This window comes from Lithobates pipiens, unplaced genomic scaffold (assembly GCF_037356315.1).
Source record: "Lithobates pipiens isolate NorthernLeopardFrog02 unplaced genomic scaffold, aLitPip1_a1.2 Scaffold_18, whole genome shotgun sequence".
NCBI lineage: Eukaryota > Metazoa > Chordata > Amphibia > Anura > Ranidae > Lithobates > Lithobates pipiens.
The window spans coordinates 266,489,825-266,502,053 of NW_027507758.1; the positions used below are offsets into that span (position 1 = coordinate 266,489,825).

At 41.8% G+C, this 12,229-nt stretch overlaps 1 protein-coding gene across 1 annotated transcript in view; it reads right to left on the reverse strand.

Moving 5' to 3' along the window:
- Positions 1–7,127: 7,127 nt before the first annotated feature.
- CUNH6orf58 (chromosome unknown C6orf58 homolog) overlaps positions 7,128–12,229 on the reverse strand; it is a 93,414-nt gene continuing 88,312 nt past the window's right edge. Inside the window, exon 6 of the mRNA XM_077486926.1 lies at positions 7,128–7,938. Within this exon, the coding sequence (XP_077343052.1) occupies positions 7,778–7,938 (161 nt within the window). The 3' untranslated portion in view covers positions 7,128–7,777. The remainder of the gene's footprint in view (positions 7,939–12,229) is intronic.

Below are 12,229 nucleotides of genomic sequence, written 5' to 3' on the forward strand. Positions count from 1 at the left end.
TTCAGTATGTTTTCTTTTATATAGGATATAAAGGTTAATTTAAAAATACTTAAATCCCATCTGAATCATGGACTTCCAACTATGTTGAGGCAATATAACATGTCCCAGATTTTTTTGAAATGCTGCCACACAGATGTCCCAATCAGCGTTGGTTGTTCCATTGTCCTTGTAATCTGTCTGTATGTATGTTGTTAATGATACAAACAGTGCTTGTGGCATAACATTTCTTGGGTGAATTAACCTAATTATTCAACAGCTGGCAGCTGCAGTAATTACTTTAAGATTATAATACATGATATCTGTTAAAATATAATTACTCTGATCTATGAACCAAATAATTAAAAGAAAAAAAAACATAATTCTTTAAAGCTCATTACTTTATTTCCTTTGAAAATTGTTAAATAATGACACCATATTAGAAGTGTATCCATTGAGTGACACTGTATAATTGAAAGCTGTGTCTAGAGATATTAAAAGGTCAAAACAACATTTAATCAAACTTAGTCCAAAAACTCCCATTTATTTATTTATTTTTCTACTAGAGAAAATAATTTTAAACAACAGTTACATAATTATGAGATTAAAAAAGGATTGCTGGAGTGCGCATGCGCGGCGCCCTGTGATGGACGCTTGAACACAGGGCTCCGCACCGCCCCAGCCAGATCGCACACTTAGCGGCCGAACACCGCAGCGGATCGGGACCAAAGTGCCTGCGGAGGTGCCCGCTGACACGGGGGCACTTTTTAATGTACGCGGGGGCCGTCAGGAGGGGTTTAAAATCCCGTTTTGAGGGACTCCCGGGAGCGGCCGAAAAATCCAAGATGGCGGCGGAGCGGCCGCCTCACGAGGCTCACACAGGCTCCTCAGGCTCATCTCCCTGGCGTGACAGACTGCATGAGGAGGTATGCGGAGAAGGTATCTCACACTTATCCCAGGGAGGGCCTTTATCCCCGGCTACCACTGTCTCCCTGCTTAATCAGACGCTGGAGGAAATTCAGGGGCTTTCCCCTGGAGGGGAACACACAGGCAGGATTCAGAGTGCTTTATCTTACAAGGAGGCAGCCCTGCTCATCCCTCAGCCATCCCAGTCTCCTCAGGCACAGGACATGTCAGTGCTCTTTTCTAAATTTGCTGAAATGCTTGATAGAGGGCTAGCACAGACTGCATCTGTAATCACTTCTGATATCAAAGCTGATCTTCATATGCTGGGGAACCGAATTGAAAATATTGAACTCAAATTGGACGCCACAGTTGACCGGGTGAACCAGAATACTGATCGATTTCAAGAATTACATGAGCAACTTGAAGGGGCGTACGCCAAAATTGATGATTTGGAAAATAGATCGCGCAGACTGAACTTTCGCGTCAGAGGACTACCTGAGTCCGTCACTGATGTGCATGAAGCAGTGCATTCTCTTATCAAGTCCCTTATACCTGACATAAGATCACACAGATTGGAATTAGACCGTGCACATAGAGCTCTGGGCCCTCCCCGCAAGGATGGACTCCCTCGCGATATTGTAGTCAAACCTCACTATTTCAGCGTTAAGGAAGAGGTTATGAAGAGGGCCCGGTCTTCGCCTCAAATTCAGTTAATGGGTCATCAAATACAAATTTACGCAGATATCTCTCCCTCCACCATTCAAAAGCGGCGTTCCCTCAAGCCTTTGTTAACGATCCTGACGCAGAAGAATATCAAATACTGGTGGATGTTCCCGTTTGGTCTGAAATTTGACTTTAATGGTAAACCTTATCGCTTCTCTTCACTGCAGGACGGGGAACGTTTGCTACGAAAACTGGGTCTTATTCCCACGGATCCTCCTTCACCCATGCAGACCTCCTCTTCTGGGATGTCCAAGCGACCACCACCATCTAGCCCACTCACATCCCTCTGGGTCTCGCCCAAGCACAAGAAAGCAAAGGATGGACTTCCTCCATGATTTTGTGACTCTCCTCTTCCGGGTTTCTATTTTTGTCATACGATTTTTTGGGCAGAGTTCACTCTGACCAGGGGCCTCAGGGCCAGTTGAAAACTTTTTTAAAAATTTTTTTTTTTTTTTTTTTTTTTGGGTTTTTGCCCATTGGACATTATTACACCTTAGTGCAGGCCTTATCTCAGGCCTTTAATTTGCGTTATTTGGTCTTCAGTATTTTAAAAATTGATTATTGGTGTTCGGTTTTTCTATATTTCAATGCATGCTTATTCATTAGTGTTGTGGGGGTTGGGGCGTACCTCCTGCGCACTCACTCTATCCTGGGTGAGAGATTCCCTAGTGGAGTGTTCTTATCTAGGATGGGTCATTCCTCCTTTGGGGGGATTATGTGGTTGGTGGCTTCGGGCGGAGGGATTCTGTCCTCTCCTCCGTCTCGAATCCACTGTTTTTCTTTTATTTTTATCTCTTCTTTTTATTCTCTCTCTCTTTACCCATTCTCTTCTTCCCTTTTTGCAGCTCTAGAAGTGGACCCCCTCACCTGTGACACGCGAAATGACGCTTGGTGGTTCTCATGGATTCTCTGGAACTCGCATCTGGCATATAGCGCGAAGGTAGGCTTACAGAGATTTCCTGCCTTCGGTACCTCTCTGCTCCATGGCTAATCCCCCCAGTAATAGCACTTCATTACGCCTAGCTTCTCATAACGCCCAAGGCCTTAATTCCCCGGTCAAACGTAAAAAAAATTTCCAACAATATTACGGCCAAAAAATTGATATCTTATTCCTTCAAGAAACACACTTCCCTAAATCGTACCAACCATCTTTCATTCATGCCAAATTTCCCAAATTTTTCTTAGCCAACGCTGACAATAAAACGAAAGGGGTGGGTATTTTCTTTGCACGTGGGGTTCAGTTTTCGGAGGTCTCCATTTTTAGAGACCCTGGAGGCAGATTCCTACTTGTTAAGGTTCTCATAGATGATCAAATTTATTCTCTTATTTCCTACTATGCACCGAATAAAGGACAAGCGCAGTTTTTTCAATCCATGTTCAATACCCTAACCCCAATAACAGAAGGTTTTGTCATTTATGGTGGGGACTCTAACCTTGCGTTCGACTGTGGTGTCGACAAATCACGTCCCCCAGGAAAGGATAGGGTCCGTCCGACCAAGCAGAGTCTGAAAGTTGCTAGACAACTGTTTCATTATGGTCTAGTAGATATATGGAGGGAACTTAATCCTAGAACTCGGGACTATACTCATTATTCTAGTCCTCACCAAACCTTCGCTAGAATTGATCACTTTTTTGTCCTCCAACAACATATTCCGCTGGTTCAAAGGGCAATCATTAAAGACTCTGCTTTGTCGGATCACTCCGCAGTTCTTCTCTCTATCCAGGGTGGCTCACTCCCGCGATCGGGATTTCATTGGAGACTGAATGCTTCCATACTTAGTAACCCGGTTCATGTGACTGAGATAGAGAAACACATACAGGATTATTTCCACCTCAATGACGTGGACGACATCTCCCCTTCGTCGCTCTGGGCGGCTCATAAGGCCACCATTAGGGGTACCTTTATTCAAATCTCCTCTAGACTTCGCAAGGCTCGCAAAGTAGACATAGATAGGCTTGAGAAGGAATTCTCCTCCTTAAGCAAATTAAATAAAGCTCATCCCTCTAAACTCACTGCTGACCAGCTTAATGCTACCCGCACCAATCTAAACCTTGCACTAACAGCTGTAGCAGAAAAAGATCTCAGATGGGAAGGGGGACGCTTCTATCATCAAAGTAACAGATTAGGCACATTACTTGCTAAAAGACTAACCCCCAAAACCAGACTGTTTTCTCTTCCCAAGATAAGATTGAAAGACGGGTCTCCCTCTCAGAATCCCCGTAAAGTTTTGGCCGCTTTCCACGACTTTTATCTCTCTCTTTACGGTAGCAAGGTTGACTGTTCATCTCCCGATGATGTCCACTCTTTTTTACAATCGATACAAATCCCTAATTTAAAAGGTCGCCATAGGGATGAAATGGATGCGCCAATTTCGGCTGAGGAAATAGAAGGGGTCATCAAAAATCTAAAGACCAACTCCGCTCCTGGGCCGGATGGGTTCTCTGTTCATTACTATAAACACTTTTCTCATGTCTTAGCCCCTTACTTAGCACGCTTCTTTAATCACCTTCGGTCTGGTTCTTCCCTGGATAAAGCCCTGAACTCAGCTTTCGTTACGGTCATACCTAAACCGGGAAAAGATCCCAGTTGTGTTGCTAATTATAGACCGATATCCTTGATAAATAATGATCTTAAAATCCTAACGAAACTTCTAGCAAATCGACTCTCTAACTTCATCAGTCTTTATATTCACGCTGACCAAGTGGGCTTTATCCCGGGAAGACAGGGACCGGATCAGATTAGGAGGGCAGTGGACGTAATTTCGCTCCTGGGATCGAAGTGGGATGGGGGACCCCCCCAACAGGGTTGCCTCCTTTCTCTTGACCTTATGAAAGCGTTTGACTCGGTTTCCTGGTCTTTCCTGTTTTCTACCCTGGAAAGATGGGGTTTTGGTGAGTCATTTATGAATATCATTCATGCTCTCTACTCAAACCCAGAAGCCCAAATTAAGATGCAAGGTTACTATTCCAGCCCTTTCCCGATTCTCAGGGGCACGAGACAAGGATGCCCCTTATCGCCCCTGCTCTTTGCCATGATCATTGAGACTCTGGCAGTAGCGATTAGAGCGAACCCAGACATTACAGGTGTACGGTGTGGCCCTCAAACTCATAAATGTGCCTTGTTTGCGGATGACGTTCTGCTTTTTATTACTCATCCTACCACATCGCTCCCAGTTCTCTGCAGACTTCTCAATGATTTTGGTGAACTCTCGGGCCTTAAGGTCAATTATGCGAAATCCTCTGCACTTAACATTAACCTTCCATTATCACTTGTCTCCCAACTAAAATCTAGCTTCAAGTTCACATGGTCAGACTCTTCCCTCCCTTACTTAGGAATACACCTGACGGCCTCCATTGACAGATTATACAATGCTAACTTTCCCTCGACTTTTCGCAAATTGGAGGAAGATCTCATCTTTTGGGACTCACTTAAATTATCTTGGTTAGGTAGGGTGAATTCAGTTAAAATGACTCTTCTCCCACGTATCCTGTATCTTTTTCGGTCTCTACCTATCCTGGTACCTAAGGATCGTATCCGTATCTTTCAGGCCAGAATTATGAAATTTATTTGGGGATCCAAAAGCCACAGACTATCGAAGGAAACTATGTTTCGTATGAAAAATCAAGGGGGTCTTGGAGTCCCCAACATTCTCTGGTATTATAAGGCGGCACAACTCTCCCAATTATCAACGGTTTATTTAAAAATCGCTCACCCGGATTGGATAAATATGGAAAGACAGGCAGTTCCCAACTTTACACTTGACTATCTTCTTTGGTGTGCACCTAAGATCAGACCAGCCATACTAGCACCTACACTCTCACACTCAATTGCTCTCTGGGACTCCATGAAAGCAAATCCACATATTACCTCCAACTGGAAGCCCCTCTCTCACGTTTTTAGGAACCCTCTATTTCCTCCGGGCCAGGACATTAAGGCATTTCGTTGGTGGCTCGACAAGGGCATTTATAGGATTGGCCACCTAGTCTCCCCCTCAGGTCCTTTTTCTCTAAGTCATTGTCTGAGGAAACTGCACATGCCAGTCTCGGAAAAATTCAGATTCCAACAAATCTCTCATTTCCTCAAATCTCTAGGATTGTCCTCAGGCTCTCCTCTCTCAATTACTGAATATGAACTTTGGGGTGGCCAGGCCATGGAGCAGAGAGGGGGGATTTCTGTGATTTATCGCGCGCTTGCCCAAACAGAATCTAAAACGCTTTTTATGCGGGAATGGGAAAATGATCTCCAGCAGCAATGGTCTTTAGGCAATTGGCACATGGCAACTCGTGCGGCAGCTAAAGGCTTACTCAATACAACTCTTATTGAAGCTAACTTAAAGGTTCTTATGAGGTGGTATATGGTTCCTCTGAGACTAGCCAAAATATACCCACACGCTTCTCCCCTCTGTTTCCGCGAATGTGGTCACATTGGCTCGATGATACACATTTGGTGGGAGTGCCCCAAAATTAGAAACCTATGGAATAAGGTATTCCATATTATCCGGAAGATCACAACCTTTCCTATCCACAAAACGCCTCAAATAGCCCTTCTAAATTTCCCTCTACAGGGGGTTCCGAAATTAACACAACATCTCATTAGATTTATTCTCATTGGTACCAAACTTACCATTGCCAGGGCCTGGAAGCAGCCCACGGTTTCCTTGGGATTGGTAAAAAGGAAAATATCATGGATCATGATTCAAGAAAAGATAGTGAGCATTTTCCTTGACAAGGTAGATAAACACTCAGCGACATGGGATCCGTGGATCAGATACACCACCAAGTGTCTTCATTCTCCTGAGCAACGTTCGTGAGCCAGGTGAGAGCGGTCCATTGCGATAGTTTCTTCTATCTCAACTGTTCCCTACTATCTCTACTTTTCCTTTTCCTCTCTATTCTTCATCTTTTCTTTCTCTTTACTGTTTTTTCTATATCTAGTGCTCTCTTTGATACCGTATCTAGGTTCAACATTGGGTTTCTATACTCTATAAGAGTACAACATTACCATGCTAAATGTGTTACATGACTTTCTCAGGGCAATTGCCTTTCTTTAGCTCTAACAGCTCTTTAATTATCTGATACAAGTTATTTTCACTCGCTTAGGCAAAAGGGGGTTTTTTTTTTTTTTTTTTTTTTCCTACCTAGATCAGTTGATAGGTTATTTGCAGGCTTATGGTATTCTTTTTTCCTTTTTTATGGGGGTCTGAACCTTCAGGTGTCCGACACAGTGTGATCCCATTTGGGGTGTCGGACACGAGTGGTCTTTCACTACTGTTTAGCTGTTAGTATTATGGGTTCTTAATCCCAAGTGTTGCTATGTACCCCTGCAGATATCTCTCGTGATACTATTTGTATACCAGTTTGTATGCCTACCTTAGTCATCTCAACTATTCTAGACTTTATTTAGCAAACCTTATGCTTTACTCTCTATCTATGTGAAACTCATTGTTGTCAGCTATCACTTTGAGCACAGTTCTGCTGTTGTTATATATTTCATTGTTATTTCAATAAAAATCTATTGAAAGTAAAAAAGGATTGCTGTAAATATATAAGAAAAGCATGAAATTGAATTATTTTTCTGGAAAAAAAAAAGTAACGTGGTAACGATTTTAATTATATATTGAGCAATTGACTAGTGCCTTAAGTTAATTCTCAACTCTACCTTATCCAGAAGCAAAGGAAAGAAGTGAAAATTATTATTGTCTTTTAATGCGTACAATCTATGAGATTAGCTGTGGTCTCGTCATCACAGTTCATTGAGGTGGCTTTAATGAAATCGTTATTTGCTTCTATTGTTTTTAACACAAAACAGTTCATTAATTCAGAGAGGGAAATTGCATTCAGTGATTATGGCACAGTATTTGCCTTAAACCATTTGGATCTTTTGTGTTATCTCTTCAATGTCTGCCAGTCAACACTAAAGAATGCAAAAGGAGCCCAGTTATTACTTGGCTTTTTTCCTATGTACAGCCACTAGAAGACGAATTAAGGGAACCCTCTAATGTATTTTCAGCAAGATGTTTGTTAACAAGGAGGGGATGATTCAAACAGGAGTTACTAACCGGAAAATTAGGTCTACCACCATTTGTTTATTAAATACATGTCAGATATGGTTTTCTCTAAAAGTAAAATGGAGCTAAACATGATGACTGCATTATCAGTGCCTTGTCTTCTTTCATTTACATGTAGGATTTGTTACTATCTTCATTATAATTTTGATCACAGTCTGCGGTGCCAGGTTTGGGTCATTCACCAGGTTTTGAAGAAGATTTCGACCTTCAACTTTTGCTTCATCTGAACACATGGCTTTTTTCCATAACTTCAAAAGAAATCCACCTTAGATGAAAGGCAAAATTAAACAAGAGGTTGTTGATGAGCCAAATGCAATATTAGTTGTTATGCAGAGTTGATTTTTTTTTATTTAAATGTATTATGCAAAGAAAAGTGATACAGCATATTGACTGAGCACATAAACGGATGGAGAAATTTGCAGGACTATACAAAACCTGCCTATTGTTACTATGACTCTCAGGGGTTGATTTACCAAAACTAGCGCATGCAAAATCTGGTGCAGCTTTGCATATAAACCTTCAAGGTTTTATTGTCAAAGCTTAATTGAACAAGCTGAAGTTAGAAGCTGATTGACTACCATGCAGAGCTGCACCAGATTTTGCACTCTCCAGTTTTAGCAATTCAACGACAGTTTGTTGTAAATCCACACGTCCACATATCTGTACCCATTATCAAACTTTTGCAAAGACCCTTACTGATGAGTGTAGGCAGTATGTAGCCTCACAGAAGTGGGTCTGTACCCGGGGCCTCATATATGGGCTGCTTTGTCTGTGCTGGTAGAGCTCCCTGGCACCTACTAAAGATTGTGAACTGGGAGGCCCCATTTCAGATCACCTGATCCCTTTGATAGCTTCTGATTGTCTATCACAGTGATCAGTCACTTTATTGCGTGCTCTTATGTTTTCTCTTTGAATGGAGAAGAAAACACATTGTATTGTATCTTTTTCTCCTTACTAGAGGAGAAAAGTATAAACAAATAAGTGTGTGTAAGGGCTCATGTGCACTGGGTGTTTGAATTTTCCCTCTGAACACCTTTTACTCTTGGTAGGAAAAAGCACCTAAAGCTACACTTTGCATGCGAGTTTATTCATGTTTAACGTGTTTGGCTTTATTGCACTCTATTAGCCATAATATTCATGTATTTAACGCACACAAACTCATTTGTGCATCTTCCTGCAAGTTTCTGATGGTGACTTTTTTTGTCTGCCTGCAAACACTCCTCTTCACATACAATTGTAAATGCTTTTGTGTGGATGGACACATAGGCTATTATAGAGGTCCTTTTTTTAGGCTGCCTGCAAAAGAGGTGTTATTTAAGCCCTATGCGCAGGAGCCATTAAAAAAAAAAAAAAAAAAAGAATAAACTGGCTAGATAAGGGTTTGTTCTTGGTCAGTGTAGTGTTTGGATTGGGACAAGGATCAGAATAAGTGTATTTTAAGGTAGAGAATAAAAAACGATTTTCTAATTTAGTATCAGTGTCAATGTCAGTGTGTTTAGATAGTATAAAAAAGCAAAATGGTCACTATTGTTTGTAGGCCCTACTAAGGGTACTAACAACAAATATCATGTGTTATTGCTGTGATCATCAGGTGCTGGAGACTTCTTTTGGGTTGTTCTTTGGTGGCAAATTATGGTAATAGCAGGAAATATATAGCTAAATTTTAAAACTTTGTTTTTTACTATGTGCCAGTGGCGGCGTGTCCATAAGGGCGCACGGACGCCACCCCCTCTCTCCTGCCACCCCCTCTAGCCCCAATAGATAGATCCATGCATTGCATGAATCTATCTATGGCCGCTGCTGCCACCCCCCATTCAGGCACCCGGCCTCTTTTCAGGTACAGGGTGCCTGAATTACATCGGAGGGGGTGGTTTTGAAGCACCTGAATAGAGCCACAGGCTCTAATAGGTGTCAAAAAAGGTGACCTAGGGCAGCCTATTTACTTGCATGGGGCTCCCTACATGCAAAAATTGTGCAAAAGTAGCCAACTGAGCTAAGTACATTTTACACTGTGAATTTTGCAACAACAAAACACTGCTACCCAAGTTTGGGGTGCCATCAAGAAATAATGGCACCTCAAGCGCTCATCATGCATTTCTGGAAATGTGGGCAGAAACAGTCCAATATTCACACAGTCATTCTACAAACTGTCTAATAATAGCCTATAGTTTGGTCAAGACAACTCCATTATAACATTGGCAACACATTATATATGTAGTGTACACCATTGGTTTTATAGCACCCTCTATCTAAGGGTAGGTGCTAGACTAGGATCTTTTCCCAGTTGAGGATATGTGCAGGTAAATTTAGGCAGACTTATGCTGCATGCTGGGTCTGTCTGTTTTGATTTTGGGACTGGGAGTGTACAGAGTAGTGGTGGGTGTGGTCACTTGTGTTCTGATTCAGAGATGTCTCCCCTGCTTTCAGAAAGATGCTTCTGCAATAGGGGTTGAACCTGAAGTCTGAGTGGCAGGCAGCTCATGTGAGGAGCCCTGACCAATTATCTTTCGGTATTGGCAGGGGGCAGGCCTCCCATATAAGCTGGGGTCACATGCTGCCAGGGAGGAGTAAAGAAAGTAGGAAAAGACAGCATGAAGTATTGAGGTGCTGTTCCGGGCGTCCCCACGTGGGGATGCGCAGAGGAGGGATGGAGGAACCGCTGAGAGGGAGCCTTAGAAAAGGTATCAAGCTGCTGTGGCTGGAGAACACAGGACTTGCATGCTGGAAAAGATCAGTACGGAAGAAGTAGCAGTAAAGCGTAAGAGAGTAGATCAGAGTTCTGTGATCGGGGACATAGAACTACCAAGTAGCTAAAGGTCAGTGTAAACGGAAAAATAGAAGTTATCAAGAGTAGTGCAGAGTGCTGTGGCTGGGGAATGCAGCATTGACAGTAAAGGACTGGCTGGGAACAGTAGTCCGCCTATTGCCATGTGTCAGGCCGTCGGTGGAGATACTGTGTTATCTCTGGTCTGATTAACACATTGGTAATACTCTTCCAAAAGACTGTATGGCTGTCTGATTCATTGATCCATCGGGAGAGGCTGTGCTAGGCATCTGGTTCTTTGGTTCCCCAAGGCAACACCATTATGGTCTGCAAGGTGGAATTATTCAGAGTGATTCTTCCTTGTCCCAGTGGAAGTGAAGAAATAATGTGTTCATCAATTTGAAGTGAAGTGTTCATCAATTTGCAAGCCAAGGCTATTCAGTATTGTCGTGCAATACAAACGCTATGGGCATCTCATATCACCCCTTGTTCCACCCAAGTTGTATCCTGAAATATACGCAACAAAACTGTGCAAATGACTGTTCATTGTCTTAACTATTATGGGGAGTCTAGCAGCAGGGTGATTGGTGGATTGCTAAGTAACCAAATTAGCAGCCCCTACTGGGGTACTGCTACAGTTTTATTCAATAAAATTATGCAAAGAGCAAAGCTCAAATGCAAATACTCATATCAGTCAATCAAATTTTACTGAAGCCAGGTCAATGAAAGATCATCCATGAATGGTCGTTTTGGGTTGCTGTACTTTACATTTTGCTTGTTACTTTAAAAAGTGTACTAAAATACAATTTATTGTCATGCTATATATATATGCTAAAATTAATATGATTTTTTTCACGTAACCAATGAATATCAAGGGAAATGTGAATTGCATGGAAATATTGCAAGAATACACTTGGTATTACTTTCAAGTTTGTACAAAGCATATTTGACTAAATCAATTCTTATTACAGTTGAAGTGAAAGCATTCAATAATTCATCTTGTAACATTAGGTCTGGAAACACAACATTCAATTATCCATCAGAGTACATAAAGCTTGGCATGCATTATTGTCAAAAAAACATGTAAATAGTAAATCCTGCCTAAAATTATGTGTGAAGGCTGAATTTAATTAGAGTTCTGCTGCATGTTAATTATAATTTCTAATGTCAAGCATCTATTATCATGAAAAACAAAGGAAATGTGATCAGGCTCACATGACAACTCTCTAAACCACAGGATGTGTGAAATAGAATCAAAGCTTATTGGTGCTAATAACCTAATCAATACCTTATATGCTAAAACCTTTCATCGTTAACCCTGTGCTTCTGGAAGCTCCAAAAAAAAAACATTTAATCACTTATATAATCCATTAAGTGAATATTTCACTTTTTACCCGAAGTTTAGATATACAGCAAACACACACTGAGGAGGCAGTTTATAAAATAAGATTGCCGTGCAAACATGTCAATCATTCCTGCAGCAATCACAAATATTCACAGTAGTTTGCTAGAATTTATTTCTTAGGATCATCAATGCCATCTAGTGGAAAAAATGCAGTCTTTTACTGATATAGGTATTTCATGAAAATGCTGCAATATGGCCACTAGATGGAGCTGATGATCCAAGGAAATAAACATGTTAAGCCGCGTACACACGGGCGGACTGTCTGGCCAACTTAGTCCGCCGAAACACATTTCAGCGGACAGTCCGCTCGTGTGTGGGCTTCAGCGGACTTTTTCAGCGTGCAGTCTGGCGGACTAAGTATTTCGGAATTTCCGTAATACTGTCCGT